Here is a 20235-nt window from a genome sequence, read left to right as displayed (position 1 = left end):
GAGATCGGACGGTAGTCGGTGACATTTGGTGCATGATTGACTTCGAAACCAACTCGATCAACGTGTGATTAGTAATTGTCTAGTTGTGAAGAATTCCTAGATAGACTTGTACAAATATGTGTGCACCATTCTCCATATTGTCTTAAAGAAGTTTGACCCATATCTATTTGGTCCTTGGTCCGGAGCTCGATCACTCCCAATGCCGAAGAGGCAGTCCGTATCTCCTCAGAAGTGATTAGACCTATGAGGTTTTGGTGTTGCAATTCTATGAAGACAGGACCTGTCCAATTCTACAAACAATTCATTATTGTACTCAAAAACCTAAAATCTATCCGTAAGCTCCCTAACCAGTGGCGGATCTAGGGGAGATCGGGAGTGTACTTGAGCATCATCTTGCTCCCGAAAAATTCCATCAGTATGTTGCAATCCGAAGAATAATGAGAAGAAAGATAAGCTCCAACTCCCTTTTTTAAGCACCCTCTTCCCTTTTTGTCTCGTCACCGTCCCTCAGACTTGTGATGTTGTATTCGAACGGCTCACTGAATTTTTCTTTAAGTCGATTCACGTGTGTGGTGTAGCAATCCACTCTCTTACCTTTACTGATAAAGGAACTTTAGATTTTTCACTTCGCAAAAGTAGCACTACTTTTGAATAATTTTAAAGTACGAAGTGCCCGTGAGAGAAATTAACAAAGTCAGAATCCTTTTGTAAATTTTACTTTTACTCTTTTTTAGGTTTTTGTTTTTGTTTTTGTTTTTGTTTTGATAAAAGTGTCGAGGAATTGTTAATGGATGGATGATCAATTATAAGGATGATGTTCATGGAGCACCATTATTAGGGGGCTCAAGTATTTGCGGCTTCCGGGAGTCGACACGTGAGCAGGCTTCGACGGCGACCTGCGCGACGTTGACGACGGCGGAGCAGAGGACCCTGTGTTCCACCGTCCACCTTGGGCCCCACCCCTCTTCGTCGGCTTGTGTGCGGCTCCCTCCCATAAATCCTCCGCCCCCACAACGCCCACTTCCCTCTCCAACTCCCCAATCTCAACAACCTGCGCCGCTTTACCAACCGCTGGAATACTAAAAAACCTGTTTTTAAACGCCGAGAAAGATCCGATCTTTTTTATCTTCTTCTTCTTGTTTGTGCTTCTGGCTCAATCGTTGGCTCAAATGGCGAACGTTAATGTGGTGGTGCCGGAGGGGCTGCTCCCCGTTACGGTGTCGCCGGCGACGACGGCATCGTCGCCCATGATCCTCTACCCGCCGCCGCGAGGCGGCGGCGCCCCTGCTGCAGCCTCGATCAAGAAGAAGTGCAACTCCCCGATTGAACATGCGGGAGGCTGGACGCACGTGTTGGTGGAATCCATGAAGGCTTCCTCTCCGACCCACTTAAAGGCGGTGGCCGCTCTATCCACGGCAGTCCCTGCCGTCGAGTACGAGATAGACGATAACTCCGCCTGGATGGTAAGAAGAGCTACTATACTTTCGAGCGCGCAGTTGTTCAATTAATCAGATTTAATATGGAGCAGATTCAACATCCATCCGCTTTGAGCAAGTTCGAACAGCTCATGATCGCGACCAGGGGCAAGCAAATCGTGATGTTCTTGGACTACGACGGGACTCTGTCTCCCATCGTCGACGATCCCGACTCCGCCTTCATATCTGAAACAGTAAGCTTCACCCTGCATCCTGCTCTTCATTCGACCAAACAACTACATAAGAAAAAAGTTTGATCATCGGTCTGCTGTGTGATCGACAGATGAGAGCCGCGGTGAAGGAAGTGGCCAAGTGCTTTCCCACTGCGGTTGTCAGCGGGCGCTGCCGGAGCAAGGTACGCAGCGATGCTACTGAATCATGCATGCGCGATTTGTGTATGCAATTCATCTGCTAATCCAGTACTGTCACGTATCTTCAATTTTAGGTGTACGACTTTGTGAAATTGACTGAACTATACTATGCTGGAAGCCACGGAATGGACATCAAAGTTCCCGAAGGAACTAAATACAACAAGAAGGTAGGTAGCCCCTTTTCCTGTCCAAGTTAATTAGCTTCCGTGATTCTTTTTTGTATATATTTGTTTGATTTATTGTGGTTCAGAAAAAAGCTGTTCTTTTTCAACCGGCAAGCGAGTTCTTACCCATTATGAATGAGGTTGGCTGGCTGGTTCTCCTATATTTTCCAAGTGTTATTGAAATATAACTGCCAGTCAACAACTGCTCTGCATTTGCTTTAATTAATTTCCGACCAGGTTCACAAAACACTGTCGGAGAAGACGAGAACCATTCCTGGCGCCAAGGTGGAGAACAACACCTTCTGTGTGTCTGTCCATTTCAGATGTGTGGATGAAAAGGTCATCGTCGTGACCTCAATTATATCACATGCTCCTCCTCCCATTCCATGAATGGAAACGATGCCTTTTGCCTTAACTGCTCACATAGTTCAACCTCTGCAATCACTTTATGCAGCGATGGGGTCTGCTGGTGGAGCAGGTGCGCGCAGTGTTAAAGGAACACCCCGAGTTAAGGGTCACCCAAGGGAGAAAGGTTTGACTCTGTGCGACAAATTAATCAAAAACTCAACATGGGAGAAAGTGTGAACTTCGCATATATATATATAGAGGTAATTAGTTCTTTGTCTAATGATATTTGTTCCCTTGATCAATCTAACAGGTACTCGAGATTCGTCCGAGTATTAAATGGGACAAGGGGAAGGCCTTGGAGTTCCTGTTAGAAACGCTCGGTAACAAAACGACTGACCATGCCCGAGCTAATTAAACAAACATCAGCCATATATATATACCAACTTCGTTGGCCTCATCTCACTCGCTACTAATCTTCGCAGGCTTCGCTGACTGCCAGAGCGTGGTGCCTGTTTACATCGGAGACGACCGCACGGACGAGGATGCTTTCCAGGTATACACGGACAACGATGTTTAGCATAGTGATAAATGAATGGAAGTGATAACGTTGCATGCATGCGTGTCTCTTTCCAAGGTGTTACGTGACAGAGGGCAAGGCATTGGAATCCTTGTTTCAGAGTTCCCCAAGGAGACGAAGGCTTCTTATTCCTTGCGTAACCCCGCCGAGGTGAGCTAATGGGATGGCCCCTGTTTTGATCCAACAATATAATCAATGCATCGATTCTGCAAGTTTAATGCGATCGATCTCTTGATTACAGGTAATGGATTTCCTAGTACGTTTGGTGGAGTGGAATCGTCTGTCTGGAACTAATTAGGAAGTTGCCACCTTTTCTTGCCATTAATTACTCCGTACATTAATCTTATAACCTGTTCTCAGAGAGAGGGGAATTTCGCTTTGCTTTTGCTCCGTTACGTTTTGTGTAAATGGAGATCATATATAAAACAGTATGATATAATGACGCCTACTATTTTGAGTTTATTTTTGTAATTAATAGTTTGAATCTATTTTTACTACTAAATACCAAAGGTTTTTAGTTATGCAAATTGGCACCAAAGATTAGTTATTAATTTTTTCCCAACAAGCGCGCGCTCACACACATAAAAAATGATTAACAGGCTGGGTAACATCGAACATGGAGTGACCAGTCCGGTCTCACGTAAGTTTTCTACCGGCCACCAGGATAAATCGGGAAACGCACATGACGGCCAGCACAGAAGCCCAGCATCTTTTGATTACACCCTCTATTTGGAGGAAAAATTCTTGTAAATATACCATAAGTAAGGTTCGAACTACGGATACCTGAAAAATAACCTGAATATCCTACCACAATCCGGAGACAAACAAGCAAACACACAGTAGCCTATGATTGATTGTCTGCCTGCATAAATTAATTATACTTAATTCTCATAAACTAATTATTTTCTAGAATGAAAATAATGTATTCCTGTACAATGAACATCAATAAATAACCTTATAACAAACAAATAATATCATTAAAAAAAGTGTCAATTGGTCGGCTTTATCATCTGAGTTATGTTGTGTGCTGCTTAAATTAACACCATATATAAACAAGTTTGGGTCGTGCAGCACCTAAGTTTCTTTAATTTAAAAAATAAATTAATAAATTTAATTTTATTAATATTAAATATGTTGATAAAATTTAATATTATTACATATCATACTAATATATTTTTTAATTAATTTATTTTTATTAAGAATTTTAATAATTTAAGAGAGCTAGACTATGCCGATCCTGGCTCCTTTATTGGTAGGTCAAAGTTATTGGTGCAATTATATTTCAAGCTGATCGTGAACAATTATTGGTGTTTTGATTTTTTGGTTGGAAGTTAATGTTTAACTTAAGTGATTGAGTTATGTAGTAGGTAAAATTTGGTTGGATTCTTAATTAATAATTGGAGAAGTTAAAGAGGTGTTTGCATCAAAAAAGTTCAACACGTGTTAAGTCCAAATTTGTAAAAGATGATCAAATACTTGATACTTAATAAAGTTTACCAAATCAAGGTCAATAGATACTAGATAAGTAGAAGTTTTGATAAATCAAAGCTTATCGAATGTTTAATACGTGGAAATCTCAACAAGCAAAGGTTGAACAAATGCTTAGCAACTGGAAATCTTAATAAGCCAATATTGCTCGGATGTTTGATAAATGAAAGTCTTTATAATATTTGACAAGGAAGTTTCAAAGACAGCCTCTCAGTAGAGCAAGTCTCAAAAGTAAGGTATCTTAAGAAGGGAAATCCTAGAGGCAAATCTTTTAGAAAGACGAGAAAGTCTGTGCAAGAAAATTTAAGTGAGACGAAAGTTTATAATTGACTTATATATATTTTCATCTAAGATAGGGCATCTACCAAATAGACGAGAAGTTGGGTTGGATGATTCATCAAAAATCCAATGCACAGGAAGACCTTAACATCTTTGACTTTGATCAAGAGAAAACATTCTTTGGCAACAATGCTAACAATGACTGAACAACGAAATTCAAACAACTAGTGACTTGCATTATATGAAAGGATGGAAATAATAACGATGAAACTTCGCAACCATATGCAAGAAAGTGTAAGAAGAGTTGTATGGAAATAATAATTTGCTTAAAATTATGTGCCTGATATGAAATAGTTGGCAAACACATCTACATTAATGTTGTCAACACAAAACTTAAATTATTGATGCAATCGTACCCTAAATGATTAAGTTTAATATTACATTTTGATGTTTATACAAAGAGTCTAAGTTATGATTCGTGATTTTATTTAACATGAAAAACTTGATGAATACACACATGAAAATGACTTGGTATGGCTAAGGTCTCGATTACCCAATGGCTCAAGATACATGGAGATTGAAGAATAGTGGTATAAAACATCAAAGGAAGCTTAAGACGAGAAACATCAAAATACAATTGTGCCTAGAAAGTGGGCTACATCAGCAGGGTGTGATGGATGACACAAGAAGTGAACCTAGTGCTCGAATGCATCCTAGAGAAAAGAAACTTGACAAAAGAAGAGCCTTGTGGTAGAGATAATTATATGGTGAGCTAAGAGTTGCAAGTGCATATCCTTGTAAGAGGGTACTTCCCAACATAGGCAAGACTTAATCATTAGGATGATCGTAATCTATAATCTAGTCTATTAGTGATTGAGTCAACTGATGGAAATAAAAAATTTCAAGTCTGTTTAAGGTTTTATGATTTGGTTCTATAAACTAATATGAAAATCAATTGATTGATGGTTGAATCGACTAGGTAATTGACTCAAGTCTACAAGAAATGGGAATGTGGTGCCCACTTTCTTTTGAAAAAAAGCCCCTTTTACCCTTGGAATAATTCCTATTGTAAATGGTGCGTCCAAATTAAGGTAGTTCGTGGGGTGTGAAAAAGTTGAGGAGTTGTAGCATCTAAAGCTTTGGGATTTGGTTTGTGAAATTATGAAGAGTTTTCTGATTTTGTAATTTCTCTTCTGACAGCAAGTCTGAAGATCACACCGTCACCCATTACAGATCTATGTGAGATCGCTGTAAGTGTTTAGCGTTTACGTTTTAATTCATGCATTTAGATTGCAACATTGGTATCAGAGTAGTCTGCATTCTAAAGCATGATTATACATGTTTGAATTATATGATGAGGTTCATATTCTCTGTTCAACCATGAGATTTTATTTTATTTTTTCTTACCTCTATGTTGAATCCATATTTTTGGCTCGCTCCCTGTTCGATCCGTTTGCTGGGCGAAATCGCGACTGAGTCATGATGAGCGACTATTGCCAGGCCCCAATGGAGTTTGTCTCCGTCTTGTTCGGCCATGAGTTGAGCACAATGATTGGAAAAATATGACTACGTGTTGTGGTTTTCCCTCAGTCTACAGCATCACAAGCAATCGCCAAAAGAATGCACCTCCTATGTCCGGCAACCATGTCACAATGGGATCGAGTATTCATCGGTTGTTCTGGTCGATTTGAGGCAGTGGCTGATGGTGGAAGAAGATGAAATGAAACATTAGGTTTCGTATGGGTTTTATGAAAAAAATAATTTTTTTATGCATTTAATATCAACGCTGACTGTAGCTTATATATATATATATATATATATATATATATATATATATATATATATATATATATATATATATATAGTCTTGTTGATTTAATAAAATTAGTCAAATTGGATTGAATAAATTGAGTCTGCACTGAATTAGATTTAATCAAATGGATTAATTAATTTATTTTAATAGGTCAAATTTAATTTAATAGTTATTTTTTTGGTCAAATAGACCTAAGTTTAATCAATAAGTTCGAAATTGATTGAAATAGACTTTACAGAAAATCCTTGTCTAATTAGATTAGTTCTAATAAGGATAATAAACCGAGCTTAGGATCTGGATTTCTGATTGATCGGTCTGATGGATCAGAAGACTTAGACTCCTAAAAATTGAAAATATTTATTTTTCTTGATTTATAATGTTGGTTTTATGTCTGTATAAATTGAATTAAGCCGATTTTGTACTGGTTAGTCAGTTTTGTACTGACTTATTTAATTTTAATTTGGCATATAGCTAGTCACGATATACAACAACATGAGCTTTGGGAGGAGATTAAGGAGCTTGATTATGACCTGGTTTACGGAGTCAGATGGCTTATTGGTCGGCTCGATCGGTTGTTCTAGAAACTTGAGCGAGAAGAGTTTCCAGTCTAAGACACACACAGAAGATGGGCTTTGGTTTATTCACTGCCGGAACATCTTAGACAGATAACACTTCAACTTTGGGATGATTCTGAAAGACACATCTCATATTCAGAGATGTGCAGACATTTACTTTATTTAGATTGGCGTCCTAAAGAATCAAAAGAGGATTCAAAGGAGGATCCTGATGAATCCGAGGAGAATTTAGAAGATCTTGCAGAATCAAAGGAGGATCCGAAAGAGTGTGTGGAGAATCCGGAAATGGATCCAAATCTATATCCGATAGAGAATCCTAAAGCTGTCCTACCTGAGATTGTCTCAAATGAGTGCACGTTGAAAGAGATAATATGGGCCACCACACTAGTATCTGTCCTAGTAGAAGTTGTGTTAGCCTATCTAGTTTATTAGAGTTATGTTATTATTATTGTCATTATGTATGAACAATATTAGTCCATTTAGTTCATGTCAGTTTATTACATGTTAATAATATGCATCATATTTTTATGTTAATGATATATTCATTCATATATTTAATTATGCTATTTATTCTACATGATAAATGATTAGTTCATTTTATTAAATAACTAGTTCATTTAATCAAAAAAATCATAATATAATGATTAGTTCATTTGTTAGAATATGTGTAATAGAATTGATCAATATTGATTTGGTTGATCATACAAATAATGAGTGAAAATATAGTTATCACTTGATTTTGTAAACCAACTCAAATTAATATTGAGTCAATTATAAATTGCATGCATATGAATTATACTGAATACTAAATAATGTATTTATTTATGATAGATTATGGTAACCAAAAATATTATAGTTGAACTCAACAAGGGTGAAAAACTTAATAGGGATAACTATAAGATCTGGCACCTCAGGATACAGTATGTACTTGAGGAACAAGAAGTTTTGGAGGTTGTAAATCATGTTATGGTAGAACCTATAAATGGTCCCACTGTACAACACAGACGAAATATTGATGCCTATAAGGAATGGAAGAAAAAAGACTCCACTGCAAAGGACATATTGATTAGTTTAATGGTAGATGACCTAGCTTTTGAGTATGAGTCATATCTTTTGGCTCATGCAGTCTGGGTAGCCCTCAAGTAAAAATACAGTGGAGTAAGTTTGAATAAGCTTTGACAGTTAACGATCAAGTTTGATAGCTACAAGAAGCGTCCGAATGTTTCGATGGTTCAACACCTCAAGGAGATGTCGAACATGATTCGGGAGCTTAAAACTGCTAGTCATGAGTTGACCAATGAACAATAGGTTCAAGTAGTTATTCGTTATCTTCCAGATTCTTGGGAGACAATGAAGCAGACCTAACTCACAGTGAGAGTATCAAGAATTTCACTGATGTCTCATGCCATGTAGACTTGGAGGCGGAGAGAGTTGAATTCGCAAGGATTTCTGGACTAGCCTATATGACTTTAGGTTCTGCTGGATCATATAGATCCATGAAAAAGAAATGGTTCAAGAAAGGGAAGGGAAAGAAGAAAGAAGTTGCTACTATGGAACAGGTCCCATTTAAGAAGATAGGAAAGAAAACTGGAAAGAAACCTAAAAATAAGTTAACTTGTTTTAACTGCGGTAAGAAGGGTCACTTCTCTCGGGAGTACACTGAGCTGAAAAAAGTAAATCCAAATGTGTCTTCTTTTCTTAAGCATTTTGTTACTAGTTTAGTGTTATTAGATGATTCTTATTCTTTGTGGATTATAGATTATAGATTCGGGAGCAACCAACCATGTAGCTCAGGAGTGAGTTACATTTGTTGAGTATTGTTGGGTACAAACTAGCAATAAATGGACATATGTAGGAAACAATGCAAGAGTTAAAGTCAAAAGAGTCAGCACTTGCAAACTCAACCCCCATGGTGGTAGTGTTTTGTTTCTACATGATGTCTTGTATGCTCTTGAAATTCGATGAAATCTTATTTCTGTTACATGTCTTCTTGATTTAGGGTATTATATTAATTTTTATGTGTTGAACTTAAGATTGACTTAGTGTCAATCGGATATGATTTTTTAACAAATAATTTTATGGTTCTTGATATAGAATCAGATGTCAATTATGTTATTAAGGGTTGTTTTTTGAATATTGCTCTAACTAGTGATGCAAGTATAACTAATGAGGTTTGGCATGCTAGATTAGGACACATGGGACAAGAACATATGAATCGGTTGGCTAAAGAGGGTCTATTAGGTAGTCGGGCTAAGATTCACTTGTCTATATGTGAGCATTGTCTTGCTGGAAAAGTAACTAGGAAACCATTTGGTAAGACTATTAAAGCTCAATCATTATTGCAGATAATTCATTCAGATATTTATGGTCCAATGAATGTGAAGGCTAGACATGAAGCTTCCTATTTCATTACATTTATTGACGATTTCTCTCGTTTTGATCCTGTGTATTTGATTTCTCATAAATGTGAAGCATTAGATTGTTTCATTCGTTATATGAACGAAGTTGAGAATCAAACAGAACATAAAGTTAAAACTCTACGCACTGACCATGGAAGGAAATATTTGTCTAATATGTTCAAGATAATATGTAATGATAGAGGGATTATTAGACAACTGACAATCCCTGAAACTCTATAGTAAAATGGGGTAGCTAAAAGAAACATAGGACTCTTCTTGAGATGGTTAGATCTATGATAGTGCAGGCTAATTTGTTCATCTCCTATTGGGGAGATGCATTATTAACTGCGGCCTATATACTTAACAAAATCCCTTTAAAGTCAGTTCTATCTACCCTATATAAACATTGAACATGCAGAAAATCGGATTTGAGTAATCTGAGACCCTGGGGTCAGTTGCTTATGTTCATGATAGTTTTCATAAGTATGGAAAACTGAGACCTAAGGGTAAGAAATGAATCTTTATTAGATATCATGAGACCTCTAGAGGTTATGTTTTCATAGGTGAGCAACTAGATGAATCCATCTCCAAAATAGATTCAAGAGATGCGACTTTTCTCGAAACAGAGTTCCTAAATAGAGGTGATGTTGATAAAAGAATTCCTCTATTTGAAGAGGATGAGATATTATCAATAAGAGAGGTGTCAAAAGGGATGTCTAAGTCTACTCAACTGAATAGGAGTGATATGTCAAGTCATGAGTTGACTTCTTGACGTCGATCAAAATATAGATTATTCTGGGGTGTGAAGTTGCAGAGGGATTAAGAAGAAACAAGAAAGAAATAACGAAATAAGAAGTAGCTCAAGATAGGTTTTTTTTTAAAAAAAAACCTTCCTAAGAAAAAAAGAGCGGAAAATAAAGAACAAAAGAGATGTAGCTGTAACGTGGCTTAAGCAAAAATCAATTAATTCAATATCAAAATAACTTGTCCCCAAACATCATCTAAGCATAGGTTTATGTAACTCTCAAACCCCTCAAAAAATCTAAACAGAAAAATAATCAACTAAACTTATTCCCTAAGATTTAGGATAAATTAACTATCAAGACTCGGTTCCTAAGATTTAGGATAAAATAAAAAATAAACTAAACTTAATTAACGGATAACTACTTTAAAAAAAAAAAAATCTAATTTTGGATTCTCTCTTGCATCAGTCGTCTAGAGTTGAAGAGAACTCATCCTTGAGTTTAGGGTGGGTGTATCCGGCTCTAGAGCACAATGACTTAGGTGTTTTACATTAAAAACATCAGAAGTTTTTAAATGACTAGGAAGTCATAACCTATAGGCATTGTTATTAATCTTTTCTAGTATTTCACAAGGTCCAATCTTTTGATCTTTGAGCTTGTTCTATTCACCAATAGGGGAACGGTCACGAGTTAATACAACCCAAAGCATATCACCAATGTAAAAAAGAACCTGATGTCGATGCCGATCTACCCTGATCTTGTATTCGGTGTTACTTTCTTGAATAGATTGCTTAACCTGCTCACGAATAACTCGAAGATGATCGGCCATCTCCTCAGCCTTGGGGTTAGTTTGTTCGGGACGCGAAATAGGGACTAAATCCAGTACCCTAGATGGGTTTCATCCATAAACAACTTTGAAAGGACTCAAACTAGTGGTCCTATTCTTTGATCTATTGTATACGAATTCTGCTTGAGGTAAAATTAGATCCCATTGCTTCGGTTTGGTTCCTATGAGACATCTTAGAAGATTTCCTAAGCTTCGATTCACTACCTCGATCTGACCATCTGTCTGAGGATGATAGGCACTGTTGAAGTTTATCTTTGTCCCTAGCTTTTCCCATAAGTCTTCCAAAATTGACTAACAAATTTAGTATCACGATCCGAATTAATAGTTTGAGGAATACCGTGTAAATGTTCAATCTCTTTGAAGAAGAGGGTGGCAATCCGAACAGCATCCATGGTTTTTTTGCATGCCATAAAGTGAGCCATCTTGGAGAATCGGTCCACCACAACTAGAATAGAGTCTGCATTGGTGAGGGTTCCCCTAGATTCCTAACAAACAAAGCAACGGTTCATGAAATGAGCTACGTCACTGGTTAGCTTAGTCCAATAGAAGTCGGAAGAGATGAGGGCTAATGTCTTATCTCGGTCAAAGTGTCCTTCGTTATGCAATTCATTGATAATGTGTTGTATATCTAAGAAAGATCCAAAGCCAACATCCTTAATGCTCATGGTAGTAAGCAGGGAAGAATGACAGCTTACAACATTTGCAACACAATTAAGACTCCTGGATTGATGCTTTAGCGTGAATGTGAACTCTGGAAGTGCTAGAACGGGTGCTTCGGTCATCTTTTTCTTCACCAATTGAAAACTAATTGTATTCGCTTCAGTCCACTTGAACCCTTGCCCCTTGAGATACTCAGTGATAAGAGCAATTAAGGTGCTGAAATTCCAGATGAATCGACAATAGAAAGAGGCCAATCCATGAAAATTTTGGATGTCGTGAATGGTTTTTGGTTGCGACCACTCTAAAACTGCATCTATCTTTGATGGATCTGCACAAACACCATTGATAGACACTATAAATCCAAGAAACAAAACTGAGGTTATGAAGAAAGAACACTTTTTGTTGTTGATGAACAAGTGTTCCTCCTTTAGCTTCTCAAAAATAGTACAAAGGTGATCAAAGTGCAAAGCTCATGTCGGGCTATAAATGAGGATGTCGTCCAAGTATACAACCACGAATCTTCCCATGAAAGGTCGTAAGACTTGATGCATGAATCTCATGAACGTGTTGGGTGTATTGGATAGTCCGAAAGGCATGACCATCCACTCATACAACCCATGTTGTGTCTTGAATGCGGTCTTCCATTTATCTCCGGGCTTGATTCGAATCTGGTGGTATCCACTCCTAAGATCAATCTTGGAGAAGATCTTTGAACTAGAAAGTTGATCTAACATGTCATCTAAGTGAGGAATCGGAAATATATACTTCACCGTGATTGTGGTAATGGCTCTACTTTCAATACACATGCACCACGAACCATCTTTCTTTGGCACGAGTAGGGAAGGAACTGCACAAGGGCTTATACTCTCACGAGTATAACCTTGTCTCAATAGCTCCACAACTTGTCATTGTAGTTTTTCAGCATCGTTAGGTCTAACACGATATGTCGGCCGGTTAGGTAAGCTTGACCCCGGAATGAGGTCAATCTGGTGTTGAATGTTTCTCCTAGAGGAAAGTCCCGGAGGAAGGTCTTCAGCCATCAAATTAGCAAAGTCGAATAGGAGTTGTTGCACCTCAGCTGGTAGATCCAAGTCTAGGTCTATTTTATCACTTTGTAAGGAAGCAAATTATAGACCATGTCTTCGTGCTTCATCTTGTTTGAAAAATCTAAACATAGAAAGTAGTGTAGAGTTATTAGTTACCAAATCTAAAGGGATTCCATCTCGTTCAGACTCCGAATAGAGTGCAACCACGTCAGAAGACCACGAACTCATCATCTTCCTTGTAAGTAGCCTCGATCATCCTTCTTCTAGATTCAAAAGGAAAGTTGGTAGCTTTATTTTCTTCTCGTAACAACTCCAAGGGGAACATAGCCATGTTGGATGGTACGAGATGATTGTGCCACTGGATGCTCCTGTATCAGACGCCCTAGGTTGAAAAGAACTCGTCCTCAAGTTCAAAATAATATCTTCAACATCCATAGTCTCCCTTTTCTTCGCATTGTCTTCTGATACGACACAAACTGCATCCTCAAATAAGACTAAAATCTCATGGTCATCACTAGAGAGTACCTCGTCAACTTCATCATTGAATATCGGTTTGCCTAGTGCTTCGATCTCATCTTCGTCGTAAATTGGATCACCGAATAATTCGATCTTGTCGTCGTCTTCGCTACCTCCTGTAATTGGATAATCGAGAGAGTAGGAATGGTCGTACTCGATGTTGTCGAGGTCCGCATCCTCATGGTTGTCTCCGTCGTCGTGAGAGGAAGGGGGGGCGTAGAGGCACCGAGGAGTTGGTGTTCTCTCGAAGTTGTAGGTGGTAGGGTGGTTGAACCCATATTTCTTGAAACCAAACTTGTGCATGGACAACTCTTCTCGATTGGAAATTAGAGATTTTTAAAAAGGGGAATAAAGGAACTTACGATATTTACGTTCTCGTGTCGCTAGACGTTGAGATAACTTTGTGACTTGTCTCTGTAGATACTGAATCTCATCTTGGGTGCTACGACTACAATGTGAGGCTTCCTCAGTCGGAACCTGCCTTTCATGATCATGACCACGTCCACGACGACCCTCTATTGGATCTTAATGAGCTATGATACCAACTAACACTGAGCAGAATATAGATTATTCTAGGATGTGAAGTTACAGAGGGATTAAGTAGAAACAAGAGAGAAATAACGAAATAAGAAGTAGCTCAAGATAGGTTTTTTAAAAACAAACATTCTTGATAAAATAAGAGCGGGAAATAAAGAACAAAAGAGATGTAGACGTAACGTGACTTAAGCAAAATCAATTGATTTAATATTAAAATAACTTGCCCCCAAACATCATCTAAGCATAAGTTTATATAGCTCTCAAAACTCTCAAAAAAATATAAACAGAAAAATAACTAACTAGAATTATTCCCTATGATTTAGGATAAATTAACTATCAAGACTCGGTTCCTAAGATTTAGGACAAAATTAAAAATAAAAAATAAACTAAGCTTAATTAACAGATAACTACTTAAAAAATACCAATTTTGGATTCTCTCCTGCATCACTTCTCAACAACCCAACTTATGAAAAAGTGTTCATAAATGTACATAGATTATATATACTTTTATGCATATTTTGACACATATCTACTTGTATTTTATGAGCATAATCTATGTGTATTGCATCCTATTTCATTTAAATGTCATACTTCCATTATATTCTATTAAGAGATCTGCTCTTTACTTATTTTTATTAACAGGATATCATTTGGAGCGAAAATGGAACAAAAATACATATTGGAGTGAACATAAAGAAGATAAAGCTCAGGATGTGTGAAACCACACGGTCGTGTGGTCTTACCCGTGGCAAATCAAGCTTTAGCCGTGTGAACTCACACGACTGTGCCACACTCCAGAAGGGAAGAATACCACGACTATGTGAATCCATATGATCATGTGAACTTTCTAAAGCAGAAGCAGACCACGGCCGTGTAAATCCATACAGTCGTGTGGCCCAACTAGAGCGCAAACAAGACACTGAAGGCGTTGGAATTCCATTCTGTTTAAATTTCCCTGTACAAAAATTGTACAAGTACAGAACTTTTCCTAGCAACCCTTATGTTCAATCAGACATGTGTTTAATCAATCAAGCAAGTTCTTGACAGATCAAATCACACATTGATCAAAATACAAGATCGCTGACCTCTTGTGTTGGTATTCAAAATTGATACGAAGAAAACTGAACTAATTACGCAGCAAAATTAAAGAACTAGTTGTACCTTTCTTCGTAGCTAAAGACCTCTTGATCTTCTGCCGTATTCCTCTCCTCTTCTTGGACATCGTGTGGGCAACAATCTATCAAGACAAAACCACACTTCTTCTCTTCTTTGTTCCAAACCGTCGGTCGCAAAAGGAGGCTCTAGGATGGGACACCTTATCCTCTTCTTCCTCTTCTTCCTCTTCTTCAAGCCACCACCCACCAGGGGATTACATCAAAGGGGTGCTGACCCCTAGCAAGCAAGAAGGGGGCGCCAACCCTAAGCAAGGGAGAAGGGGTGCCGACCCTAGGTGAGGGAGAAGGGGGCGCCGACCCTAGGTGGAGGTGAAGGTGGCGTCGGCCACAAGGAGGAGAAGAGAATTGTGAAAATTAGGTTTTAGGACCCACCACCTACTCCTTTTTATAGGCTTGCCGTCGGTTACAAAGGAAGAAAAATAACAAAATTCTGTTTAGAAAAAATCTCCCTTTCTATAACCAAGTTAAACCAAACCAAGTTAAACCAAGCCAAGTTAAACCAAACCAAGTTAAACCAAACTAAGTTAAACCAAACCAAGTTATGGATGGGTGGATGCGAGACTTTATATAGAGGCTACAATAGTGACCTAGAGGAGGAATTAGTTTAGGCCTCCTGATGGGCTTGGGCTTCCTGTGTTCGGCCTGAACATCCAACCCAAGTCCATCAATAATAACTCATACCACTAAAGGGTTATTATTGAACTACCACACCAATCCCATATTACAATATGGGCTCGTTCTTATCATGAGTGCGTTAATCTCCCTGTGTTTAAGATATCGCATGTCTATTAATTAATTAAGTTACTGACAACCCAATTAATTAACATCTGATTCCAAGAGTAGTACCACTCAACTTTATTATCATGCCGGACTAAGTCCACCTACAGGGTTTACATGATAATCCTTATGAGCTCCTCAAGGGGACATCATCAACCTAAATAATTAGGGAACAGATTCCTTCTATAATCAACAACACACCATATAAACAGTACTATTTCCCAACTCATCAGACCTATTGATTTAACGAATAAATCTCACCCATTGATAAGTTAAAGAAATAAATACTAAGTATACGTGCTTGTTATTATATAGGGATTAAGAGGACACACATCCATAATAACAGAGGTTCTATTCTTTTATGTAGTCAGTACAAACCGAACAACCTCAAATGGTCCTGCTCAATACACACATAGTGTACTAGTGTAATTTTATAGTCAAGACAGACTAATACCAAATTACACTACAACCGTTCCAATGGTCTACCTCAATCCATCTTGGTTGTGAGCTACTATTTATGGGTTGCAGAAATCCATATTTTCGGCCATTTATAGATTAGGGTTGTTTCTAGCTTGCCGGAGGCATTCCTCTAGTGTGACTGAACAATTCTGAGCTCATTTACAGCTAAGGGTTCTTCATTGAGGACCGGAGTTGGATGTTCTCATCTCCGGCTTCTTGTGTGATGACAAGAAGAGTTGTTTGGTTAGATTGGTTGTGAGATTGGAATGGTTTATCATTTTATTTCACTTGTTACTATTTTTGTAGCTAGAACAAGTTTCTTTTGATGCTTGGTATATTCATATCAGTAATCCACATTTCTTTATCTTGTTGAAGTTAAATTTGTGTCTAGTAGTTGAAATTTCGTTGATGCAATTTAGTTTAAGTCTTATTTGATGCTTAGTTAATTGTTAAGTAGTTAAGTTTTAAGTTAGGTTTTGAATTATGCTTTAGATCAGATTTAATTGTATCTTGAATTTCATTTTTAGTTTAAGTGTGTTGATGGTTTAATCATAACGTCGGGTGACAATGCATTGTTGATTGATTGTTGGCACCTAGGTATATTTCATTTATGCATTAGATTAGTTTCTTATTTACTGTGCTTTTCATTAGTCAGATTTAGATTCAAAGCAACAACCCCCATTTTTATATTAAAAACCCTAAAAATAGGAATAACATACGATCCTAAGATTACCATCCCACTGTTAGTTCCTCGAGAGATTCGATCCTGGGCTCGTTATTACAATATCATTGTGTAGTTAAGGGGTTCATGGATATAAATTGTTAATTTGATTTACGGGTGTGGCAAATTAGCTCATCAAATTTTGACGTCGTTGCCAGGAAAAATATACGGTGTTTGATAATCTTAGGATTGTTCTTTATTTTGGAAAACTTAAAAATTTTGTTGTTTTAATTGCTTTCATGTTCATATATCCATGCGTTTGATTTTATATGTTCCTGAGTCTTCTGATTCTATTTGCTAATTGTCAGTGTAAGAACAGGAAATCTATTTGACCATGGATCCATATTATCAGCATTTTGGAGGTAGGAGGGACAGTCATTACTATCAGCCTCAGACTCAATTCTATCAGCTTGAATATCAGTACTACCCACCTGTGGAGCAGCAGAATAGGCATGAGTAATTGCCTAATACCTATAATTCTAATAAAGTGGATTATTCACATTTCAAGTATAAGGATGCACAAGTACAATTTGCAGAGTCAACATGGAAATTCAATGAAATTATGCAACAAATGAGTGAACATCAAGAGCAACAATTCTCAAGGATACAGAATGTTCAGATTCAATTAGATCAAATTGTACCATCCATCAATCAGTTACAAATGCAAAACTCCAGTGGGGAGATGAATAGTAGAGATTTTGTCAGACCTGACCCTACTTCCATTACTTCACAAGATTTATCTAGTGTTATTTGTGATGATGATGTAGTTGTTCAAATTTCTGACTCTACTAATACTATTGTTGTAGATGTTGTTGATAATGCAGGAATTGAAGATTTACTTATAGATGATTTAAGTGTAGGGGAATGCTTACTAGAAGCATTACCTCAAGAATCACCAAGAATAGAGGATGTAAGTGTAGGGTCTTGTGCTATGGAAGCAAGAATCCAAGAATCACTACATGAAGTTGAACATTCACCAGAACCAGAGCCTGAGCCATTACTTGATGAAAAGGAGGTAACAATCATCACTCCATGTACCTTTCAATATGACAAGGTGAGTACTTCTTGTGATTCATCAGAAAATTTCATAAAGGTATCATTCATTGATTTTATTAGATATGATTCATTGTTTGATACATTTTCTACCAAGACTAATATTCTCCTATTCTTTTCTCATCCCATATGTGAGTGGGAGAGATTATCTTTTATTGATGTTATAGGAGAATATAAGCTTCCGAAGTGGATGCTTGAATTGAACCGCCTCCGTCCTCCCGAACGAATTTTCAATGGAAAAATGATGAATAAAAAGAATATGAGTGAAACCGCAATTACTCCATTACCGGAGTGGATTCTTCTTCTTAATCTTCTTCAACCATCAGGAATTAAAGGAGAGTTGGTTCCAATTTCATTTTCTTTTACATTTTAATTCATGCTTTGCTTTAATAAATTCTTTGTGTGCGACTTTCCTTAGTTTTATATTTTACATTTGCATTTTGTTTCCATACTTTGCATTTTGTTTAGTATATAGCATGTCATTTAGAATAAAAGTTTTCATGAGAATTTTCTAGTAATATTTTTAAGATGGTAAAAGTTTCTTAAATTTGATCATTAAGTTTAGGTCATTTGATATGATTGGATGCTTTACTTACATGATATTGATTAATATGGTGGTGGATTTCATTTTGATCAATTGAGTTTGATTGCATGAAAAATTACCTAGAAAGGACCACTTTAAGCCTATATCTATTATTTTTCTTTGTGTGTGGCATACACTTACAACAATTGAAACTCTAGAACTTGCTTTGCTTGTTTTCAAAATCACAATGGCATATGTATGCATGAAAATAAAGGATATTTATCATTCTTGTTCCATCATAAATTCCAATTTCCTTCCCACAATTTTCTTGAAATATAAATTTTCATCTAGCATTCTAATTCTTGATCATTTTTTCTCGTCATTTATTGAGAGTTGTGGTTGAATTCTTGATGAGATGGATTGACTAGATGACAAAGGATTAAGTGTGGGGGAGGTGAATGTTTAGATTCATTTGTTAATGGTCGTGATTCAAATTCAAGCCAATGATGGAGATATGGAAAGATGCAATGGAGTTAAATGTTAAAGGTTTTAAGGTTGGAGTGCTACTATTCTAGAAAAGAAAATGTTGAAATCTTGTTATGAATGAAGTGCTCTTAAGATTGTATGCTAAATGTATCCATTTCTTGAGTTTTATTATGTCAAGAGCAAGTTACAATTTCTTTGGATTTAGAGATTTGATACTATGTTGATACATTTAAAACTCTAGGAGAAATATGTGGGAAGAAGATGTTGATGTGCTAAATTCTGCAGAGATAGATGTTGTAATTTGACATTTAAAACCTGTTAGTGCCAATATGTTTATGTTATTTTTGGATAGCAACAATTTGAATTTGAGTTTCTAACACTCCAGTGCCAAATAATACCCTTATTCTAGCTGGATTTTAGTTGATTTAAGTTGAAACACCTCAGATTCTCAATGCTGAAACTTAGGCCTTAATTCTGAAAATTTTGATTTTGAATTCTGAGTTCTGAAGCTTAAAATAGGAGAAATACCTTAAGATTTCTGGAATTGATCTATGGAATATGGAAATGCAGAAATTCTTTGTCCTAGAGCTTGAATATGAATTCTGAAACCTTGAAATTTTGGGAGTTGCATCTCTTCAAACTCCTACTGAATTTTATACCAAATTCCAACAACTAGTTTTTAAATCAGTAAAGTCTATAATTACCTCAACACACATGCATTGTGCCAATTGATGATGCTATCCTCATCAGCATTGCTTTGAATTGAAGCTCCAATCATTCTAATACTAAATGAGACATTGTTTGAGCTGAAATTTTCATAACTCAGTTGGAATTGCTTTAACTCTTGAATCCTGAAACTTAAGTCCAGAAATCAGAATGTAAAGGCGGATAAGAGTTGAACTTTACATCGAATTGGAGGGAAATATTGTTAACAGCACAACAGGAACTATTTCAAGAATTAAATTTAGTTATCTTTTGGCTATCAAGTATTTGAACTTTATTAATCTTATATCCTGAGGTCGGATTCCTACAATTCAAACTTCATATCCAAGAATTGAAATGTTTAAGGGTTGGTTACCAGCAGCAACACACTCATGACTCTCTTCCATCAAACCAGAATTCAGATCTACATGAAGAGAAATAGAGAAAGAATGCAAAATACCAAAAGGAAATACATTTATGAAATTGTTCCTTCATTGATCA

At 36.9% G+C, this 20235-nt stretch overlaps 1 protein-coding gene across 2 annotated transcripts; it reads left to right on the top strand.

Annotated features, from left to right (window-relative positions):
• Positions 1-958: 958 nt before the first annotated feature.
• Positions 959-3397, top strand: LOC121987718 (probable trehalose-phosphate phosphatase 6). 2 transcript variants are annotated; one of them, XM_042541450.1, is made up of 11 exons: positions 959-1463; positions 1529-1669; positions 1759-1830; positions 1921-2013; positions 2097-2150; positions 2248-2349; positions 2465-2542; positions 2669-2738; positions 2841-2911; positions 2993-3085; positions 3177-3397. In XM_042541450.1, exons 1-11 carry the CDS (start codon positions 1170-1172, stop codon positions 3231-3233), a joined length of 1125 nt encoding a protein of 374 aa, XP_042397384.1. In that variant the 5' UTR covers positions 959-1169; the 3' UTR covers positions 3234-3397. The 2 variants fall into 2 exon arrangements, with proteins under 2 accessions (XP_042397384.1, XP_042397385.1); XM_042541451.1 differs by lacking the exon at positions 3177-3397 and having other exon boundaries at positions 2993-3094.
• The last annotated feature ends 16838 nt before the right edge of the window (positions 3398-20235 follow it).

This window comes from Zingiber officinale, chromosome 5B, assembly GCF_018446385.1.
Source record: "Zingiber officinale cultivar Zhangliang chromosome 5B, Zo_v1.1, whole genome shotgun sequence".
NCBI lineage: Eukaryota > Viridiplantae > Streptophyta > Magnoliopsida > Zingiberales > Zingiberaceae > Zingiber > Zingiber officinale.
This window is presented reverse-complemented; position numbering and strand designations above follow the sequence as displayed.